The following is a 9,018-nucleotide window of genomic DNA, read 5'->3' on the forward strand; positions in this document are numbered from 1 at the left end:
TTTTGAAGGCTAATAAAGTATTTCCCTGTCCTGGAGAGGGTCTGATCTTTCCCCTCAACTGAATTCCAGATCCAATTCTGGAAGAACAGCAACTTTTTTGGCTACAATGGACCTAAGAGATAACAGATCCCGTCCTGGTGGGAGATTGACGTAAGGCAGAAGTTTTGAATCCTGTTCTGCTCTCATTCTCTCTAAATATATAATTATCACAATTCAGAGCTCCTTGTGGATTTGGAATGACACAAGTAAAGACAAAGTTGTGATAATGATTAGCTTTCACATCATTTAATTTAATATATACTTTGTATAAATTATACAAAGGGAGGTTGGACCAGATGACCCACTGTGATCTCTTCCAATCTGACCCCCTCTGTGATTCTGTGAATACTTCTCATTTGAGAAGAGTTTATGTCCTTCTATCTAAAATCATTAGTACAAATATCCTGTAAAGGAATTTTTTTTCCAGCTCTTCCCTTCAGTATCACAAGTGCCAGAAGAAGTTAAATCTTCAGAGGAGAGTACTTATTGGCTACAAAGGATTGTGGTTACTGAGACACTTTGAGGAAAAAATGACAAAGGAATGGATACCTGTGCTGTAATTGCTAGAGAAGGACAGCTAAGGAAAATCTTAATGAAGCTTCAGGGCATGAATCTTAGGTCAAAACCTAAGACTCAAGTGTGTCTGCCTTCTAGAGAGAAGATAAAAAAGAGTAGCTTGTGAAAGAGGAATCTTACCGGCCTGCAAAAACCAAACAATGCCGTAGACCTATAGAAGCATGCCATAAACTCACCAGTCTTCCTAGCTCAGGAAAATCCCATCACAGTTTTACTTCTCTCAAAAGCCAGTATTGACACACTGCAGCTGGACTTCCTGGTAGCTCACAGCTCAGTGTGCGATTCCTGCTATGAAGCACAACATATCCAGGCAGCACATTGTCGCTAAAGCTAAAAACACCTCATTGTATAGGAGCAGTTTATGGTCTTTATCAAGGTGGTAGTTTTGGATGTAATATACTCTGAATACATGATGAGGCATAAAGCAGACCAACGTTACCAAGATGAAGAAGAAACTCTTTGCCTGAGCCCTGAATTCCACGTGAGAGCTAGCATCAGGCCAGTACTTCATGGCCACTCTGTAGATGACAGCCAGCTGGATCCCGGTGAGCGCAGCGCACACCGCCACCAAAACCCCGACCAGGCAGTAGTTCGCCATCACCATGCGTGCCTCCCGCAGCTCCCTGTGGAACTGGAAGCACTCTCGGGGGCGGTACGCCTTCGAGGTGCCGTAGTAGGAGAGGAGGACGGGCGTGACCACCAGCGCTCCCAGCAGCCAGCCGGCCGCTACCCAGGCGGCGGTGCAGCACCTCTGCAGCTCCAGGCGCAGGAGGCGCGCCACGACGATGGCCGCGTACAGGGCGAAGGTGGCGTACATGTGCAGGTAGATGATGGCGCTCGCCAGCCGGCAGGCGAACCTCCCGAATTTCCACTCCCCCAAAATGTAGTAGCTGAGGCGGAAGGGGATGCTGAGGAGCATGACGCTGTGCAGCACCAGGAGGCTGATGATCATGATGCTCATCACGGACTGCGATCTTCTGTGAAACAGCTGCTGGGACATCATGATGACCCCGAGGGTGCCGCCGGCCAGGTTGATGATGTACAGGACTATCAGAACAGCGTGGAGTTTCTCTGAGGAGTCCAGCGCTGTGTCGTTGGAGGAATGGTTCTGTTGGGTTATGCAACTGTTAAGCATCCTCATAAGCTCCTCTTTCGAAGGTTACTGAAAGGAAAAAAAGGAGCGAAACATTTTTCTTTGCTTTTTCCTTTATTGTTAGCTGGAATATCACAGATTCCTAAAGAGACACTACTGAATTGCATCTGAAATTATGTTATTCCATGTAGTTTATAGCCTTATAACTGTTGTGATCCTGCATATGACAGCAATAACCCATGCCTCTCAGGGTTTAAACTACATTTTACATAATTATGAAGGAGATTTTGATTTACTAAACTGCATTCTGGATTTTTTACAAAATTATTTGCTGTCTGGGCTGGCTGTTGTCTGTCTCTGACCAGACACGCGTAGGATGGTTCGTTCTGATTGGGCTTCAAAAGACGAGGCTGGGCTCTCAGGTTTTTGGTCTTCAAGGTTGTTTATTATTTCTTATCTACAAAGTTTTCTCTCTGCCCAGCCAGGATCTGACCAGCAAGGCAGCCAAAGGCACTCTGACCACCCACAGGGCAGTTGTGTCTTTTTATAACAAAAACTACGTAAATCTTATTTACCTTTTGTCCCCAATACTTATCATTTTTATTAGCAAGTGTACGTTCACCAAGAACCTATCAAAAAATATCTGAGTCACACAGAAAATGGAAGACATGAAGAAGGAAGAAGAACCATGAGGAAGGCCCAATTTCCTTCATCTTGTCTCCATAACCCCCCTGTACAAAAATCTTAAAACCTGTGTTTTGCCCTGTAATTATACTATTTCTATACCATTTAAACCCCAGTGATTCTCATATCCCCATATGCAGTGGCACATCCCTAGAAGGGTCAAAGTCAAGCCACCGGGTGCTTTTGGCATTCCAGAACCTCTGAGCCCCTCAAGAGTTCTCTCGGTTGCTCTGGATATCCGGAGCGATGTGCTGAATTCCCACAATTTGCCTCTAGATTCAGCCTTTTGTAATAACGAAGACACTGTTTGTTTGTAAATTGTGCAAGTTTTTTCTGCACTCATAAAGCTTAAATTGAAGGTGGGAAAATACTGAAATATGAAGATGTTTTACCTATCATGTGTGGATACTTTGTGATGAAACCTGATCCATCTTTTTAGGAACTTGCTGGATGGGTACAAAATACACATCAGTAGCAGCAGTTTGTTTCTAGATGCACGGAGCAAATTGAAAATGAAGGTTTGCAGATGAAAATCAATTTCTTCTTGCTTCATCTGCAAGTCTTTTTTGCTACAGAATTTTACCTGAGAGAATTTTACTCTGCTATGAAAAGGTGAAGATTAATTTGGGAATGGTCTTCTGAAGGACATAATTCTTTCGGCACTTGTTGAACATAGCCACATACAGCCGCATTTTTATTTAGACTTTACTCAAAACGTGGACTTGTATACAGATTTCCGTACAAATATACAGGGATAGCCCATGGGGTAGATAGATAGTTTGCTAGTGAAATTTATACTTACCTTAGATGGAGTTTTGAAAGAACAAAGTAAGAGCTAAAAAATTATCTCTTAAGAAAAGTAGCGTCTTCTCTGTCTGATTCCCTTGAAGTTTGAAATCAGTAAACTTGTTTTAATCAGCAGTTCTTAATTCTTTGCACTCATCTTTAAAGTGATAGACTGCAACTGCAAAACATTTTCAGAGAAACTTCTTATTTATGAAGCATCGGGTAAAACATCTTTAGAAAGCTAAGATCAATATAAACCTTTCTGTTCACCTGCTTTCATGACCTTGAAATGTTTAAATGCTTAAAATTTTTTACCTGCCTAGTATTCCCAAGACAAGAACTAGAAATTTCCCAGAAACTTTGCTACGCCAAAAGTTTTACAAACCAACTCATTTTCCAATGTATATTGCTAATATTTCAAATTGGCAGAGAAAGTGTTCAAGTTTTAGTTGTTCTAGACAGCATAATTACAGTTTAATTGCACCACTTTATATCACTTTGACATAGATTATGATTTTTTTTGCTATTCATAGCAATAAAATATTTGAATTTTACCTTATAATCTCTTCTTTTTGTGACTCCACCCTGAAATGTGTCATTTCACGCAGCTGTAGCATATGGCGTACATAAGCAGAGTGAAAAAAGACAGCCTTTGACCTGTTTGACCAAGAAGGACTGAGAGTTTTCTCAGCCCACACACAGGAAGGAACAAGCCTTCCTTTTGCTCCTCTGCGATAGCAATCTCACATGTGCGACGTCTCATGCTCTATTCACCATGCAGGGAGAACCACAGAAAAGTTGCTGATCTGGCAGAGACTGTCATTGTGCTGGGACATGCAGAACAGAGCAGCTCAGGACTCCCTCTGACCACAGCTTGGTTAGTCTCAAGGCTCAGGCAGGCAGTGATTCCCTGAGCCATACAACTACCACAAGGTGCTGGGTTTTGCTGCTAAACAAGTGAGAAATGTCACTGATCAGGGAAAGAATGAGCAAAGGATTTTTTCCTTTTACATCCACTTTCCCCCTGAACTTGCTTAATGTTTAATAATTAAGCTAAATGTTGCAGAATAACAAAATGTTTAGCAGAGTTAACAGGGGATTCCACTCTAACATGTTATTAGACTGTCAAGAATTCAGAGGCGAATTCTCACCATTTAAATATTATATATAAAACAAGGGGTAGGCATATATGAAAAGAAACTTAAGAGTTACTGCTGTTAAAAAAAGACATAGAGGAGCCAGTGGGCCTTGAAAATTATTCCTGAACCAAAGGCATGGATGCAGACCCCAAAACATATCACTAATACATGGCAGCTCACTAAAAAGAGGAAGACTTTGAGTCGCATCTCTTGTAGAGACATTTAAAAGCATATTCTTGACCAAAAATTAAACAGAAAAATGTTAGTATAGTTTATTTTTCAACTAAAGTTCTAGACTTCAATCACAGTCATCCCTACTCAAACATGATAGGCAGCACATAAGGTTTTGTGAGCAAACAATAAGATAAAAGCAATATTGCAGCAGGGTTGAACTAGCATTGCCCCTGCCATCAGCCAGCCACCTCCTGCTGTGCATGAGAGGATGGTTCCCCTTGAGAGGTGTGTCTCCTACTAAGAACAGTGTTAGGAAGAACAAGATGTGAAGGAGAGCTACCAGAACTAAATAAATACAAAACCTCAAAAAAGAAAAAGTTGGAAGGAGAAACAGGAATGTCTGTGAGGGTGAGCAAGGATGTGGAAACAGCAGTCTGTGAGACATTCTCAGGATAAACCCTGAAAGCTTTGAGCAGTTTCCATTTCATTCAGACCAGGATTCAGAACAGCAGGGATGCCCATTTTGGATGCTGCATATATTTGTGGGCTCGGAGTAAAAGAAACGAGTGGTTGTTCTGTCAGAGCACTGATGGAGGGCAGCTACAGGGTGATGGTACTCACCAGCCGTGGTTCCAGCATCACCCAATCCCACACAAGGACAGGCTGCTGCCTGACGCTGTAGTGGTGGTGGCTGGATGGCAAAAGGATAGCTGGGTCTGCAGAAATGCACAGGAAGGCAGTGAGCAGCCTGGATGTCAGACCCTGATGGTTTCCATGTGTTAGAATGATGGTGAAACTACAGCCACAGCCTCTGGGTGGAGCAGGGAAATGGCTGCTGCCTTGTCCACAGAGCTTGAAGGAATCCACAAACCTTGAACCACCGTGTAATAAAAGCAGAAGAGACACGAAGAAATTGCATTCCTCAAGTAGCTGTTTTGTGACAGTCAGCACTCCAGACAGAGCTGAATCAGACTCTGAGATCAGGAGGTTGGTGCACTCTGTTACCTTCTTGAGTCCACTCTGAGCTCTTTGGGTGTAAAGTCAGGCCAAAATCCCAGCAAAAACGTTGCACAGATAATTCTCTTGTCACCTTGGGGACAGTGCTGTTGGCTGGCACCAAAACTGTTGAAGGTCAGAAACTGAACTTCTCCACTGATGTTTTCATACCTCTCAGTCTCTTTTTCCTTGAAACATTCCTTGAAACTTCTATGTTAATGCTGTTCAGTGCGCTAACCTTGTATCTTCATGTTCTTCTGTTAAATAAATAAAAAATAATTTAAAAATCAGGCAACTCAGCCCTGTAATCTAGGTTTAGTTTTTAGATTAGCTTGTTATTTGAGTGCAAGAGAAAATTTAGTCAGCACATAGCTTGCCTTGACCAGCGGTGAGAATAAAAATGGAACGAGAAATGTATTTATACACAGCAGAGATCCAGGTCAAGACTAGAATTACAAATAGATTTTAAGGAAGGAAGGGACTGGGCGTATCTGGTTCAACACTGTGGTAAACAGAAGGCAAAGAAGAAGAGTGGAGGTTTCAATTACTGAGATGGAAAAATGATACAGAAGAAGAAGTAGCAGCTGAGAGAAGAGAAACAAGGCCTGCTGTGTGTTTGGAGATGGGAACACAAATCTGTGGAAGTGTCACTGCTGGTGCCCACGCATGCGTGCAGCAGACTTCCTCTAAGCAGGGACTGGGTCCACAGTAGAACTCTGACTTCTCCATTTCATGTCTGGATGATTTCCTCTGCTACTTGCATCAGTCTACAAAAATATTGTCTTTTCTGGTCAATATAATGGCAACCAAGGCCTCACATTTGGTTTCAAGAGATGCTTTCTGTCTTTGAACAGCCATAAAACTGTCCCGTCTTTTGTGACTGGATAGATTTGCAGTTTTAGCTGCTTCCAAATTAGGGGGATAACTGCTGATAATTTAAATTACTTATTAATATTAATCCTCTGTAGCTAGCTGCTTACAAGATCTGAGCTACACATAGGTCATAAACAATGGTAAAATAGGGAACACCTCTATGTGCTATGCTTTAACATACTGCTTTTTCTGGGATTGTAGGTGAAATCACAGTTCTTGCTGTCTCACTCCTATCTTGTCAGACCTGAGTCACAGGTACTGGATAGTAATAAAATCATACTCCACAGTTGGGGAACATACAGGATAATCCCTTTAATTAGCCAATCCCACCCACCCATGCATCATGAATAATTTACTAACTTCAGCCAGTAAATGGTCAACATGTTTAGCAGAACTTTTCAGATTCTTGGACTACTCTTCTAATTACTTGATTGCAGGTTTACTGAGAGGTTTCTCAGGCATTGCCAGGATGGAAGAGGCTGTCTGGCTTCTCTGTTTATTAGAAACCATAATATGTAGTTGCCTTGGTCATATCTATTTAGCATGACTCAAAAGTAGACATTATGCTTTGTATAAATAGAAGTAATATGTAATGGTTTTCTGTGGAGGAATTTGGCAGAGTATATCACAGACTATGACTTACCTTTTAATACAAGCTGATATTTATTTGGTTTGGTGCAAAGAGGAGAGATTTATTATTATGAATTCAGGAACTTGTCATTATTCTCCTGTCCTGGTACATACCAGTTTAGAAGTAAGTTAGAAGAATTATTAAATAGTTTTGTCCTGCTATTTGGTCTAATTGCCCTCCAATAAGTGACAAGTAAAGTTGTTGTGGCTTTAGTTTACTCCAGAAAAATGATATTATTTGTTATAAAGCAATTTTACTTGGGAAGAGCTGCAGAAGACCACAGGTAAGTCAAAGATCTGGCATCAACAGCATAAATTTTTCCTCATCCCAAATGCTTTACTTTCTGCTTGGCCATGCTGCTACTGACTGTCCTTTTCAAACTTCCCATTGCTTCAGTCTCACAGCCTTTCTCAGAAGTCTGTGTTTCAAGGAATAGCCCCACATAATGCTGCTATATCTGATTTCTCATGTTCTGCTTGATAAATAACATCACAGCCACAGAATCTGAATTCTTTCCTGATACTTATACACGGAATCAACCAGCCTCTTCAGGAATTAGATCCCTGAAACTAATTTTTGCTTGACAAAAAGCTTAATCTTTATTAAACTAAAAAAGCAATTAGAAAGGAAGCACATAAGCCAATTAACTCATGCAGTTAATAAGAAGGATGTGAAGATGCTGGAGCAAGTCCAGAGGAGGCCACAAAATTATCAGAGGGGTGGAGCACTTCTGCATGAAAACAGGCAGGGAGAGTTGGATTTGTTCATCCCAGAGAACAGAACGCTCTGTGGAGACCTTAGAGAACTTTCCAGTACATAAAGGGGCCCTACAGGAAGGATAGAGAGGAACTTTTCACAAGGACATGTAGGGGTAGGATAAGGGTAAGGGCAATGGCTTTGAAGTGAAAGAGGAGAAATTCAGATCAGACAGGATCCATCTTTACTGTGAGGGTGGTGAGGCACCCAACAGGTTACACAGAGAAGCTGTGAATGCCCTGTTCTTTGATGGAAGAGCCTTTGAGTAATTTAGTCTAGTGAAAGATGCTCCTGCTTGTGTCAGGGATGCTGGAACTCGATGATATTTGAGGTCCCTTCCATGCCAAGGCATTCTATGATTCTATGATCAAGTTTTATGTTTGGGTTGTTTTCACAAATTTGCGTTGATACTAAACTCTCCAAGATCTTAAAACTGTGTGTTTGTGGCCACATTTCACAAAAATGAGCCTTAGTTTTACTGAGGCAAGTTTCCTATTTTTCTGAAAGAAAAGCAAGAGCTTATGTTCTAAATAGAGTTGCAGAGAGAGCACTAGAGGACAAGGATGAGGACTCTAAACTAAAAATGATTGAATTTGTTAGTAAATTAGTTTATAATTTAGATGAGTCTGGTATCTAGAGGCCTGTCATACCAATTCCATCAAAATACACATCCATAGAAGTCAGTTAATCAAAAGATTAAAAACAAAAGGATTTTGAACTATTGAGAATTTGAAGTATCCAAAATCAGCTCCATAGGAATGAAACCTGTGAGCAAATCAGAAAAAAAGAATTGGCATTTATTCTTATGAGTGTTGGGTGGTAGGGAGTTGGAATGAATATCAATAGAGTGAGTTCTAAGATACAAAGGAAATTAAATAAATATATTAAATATGAGTAAAAAACAGAACACCTAGAGCATCTCCAAAAAATAGAGATGTTTCATTCTGTTCTCAGGGGTACAAAATGGACTGGTTGTGAAAGGAGAAGGTTTTTTAGTTCCTATCACTAAAAAGAGAACTGAATACAAAACCCCTGCTGCAAGCTATCAGACTTTTCGGATTTAATTTCCTGTGAGATATCCAAAGATGCCTAAAGAAGCAAAAGTGAGTTTAAAATTTGAATGTTTTGGCTAGTAGATGCCCCCATAGAAGTTTCTTCCTTCGAGACCCTTGAAGAAAAGACAGGGCTACTCCCACAAACAGAGGAAACTCCAAAGCTGAGACCATTTGGGGCTGGACAGAGCCCTGTATTTACAAACCCTGATGCTCTCA

General features: G+C 41.1%; 1 protein-coding gene across 1 annotated transcript; it reads right to left on the minus strand.

Moving 5' to 3' along the window:
- Positions 1-228: 228 nt before the first annotated feature.
- On the minus strand, positions 229-1,756 carry LOC311155859 (putative G-protein coupled receptor 141; the record flags this gene model as incomplete). The annotated part of the gene is made up of 1 exon (XM_084209322.1): positions 229-1,756. The coding sequence occupies one exon, from the start codon at positions 1,754-1,756 to the stop codon at positions 887-889; it is 870 nt and encodes a 289-aa protein (XP_084065448.1). The 3' UTR covers positions 229-886.
- Between the last annotated feature and the right edge of the window lie 7,262 nt (positions 1,757-9,018).

Source organism: Fringilla coelebs, assembly GCF_963513975.1.
Source record: "Fringilla coelebs genome assembly, chromosome: 1".
NCBI classification, from domain to species: Eukaryota; Metazoa; Chordata; class Aves; order Passeriformes; family Fringillidae; genus Fringilla; species Fringilla coelebs.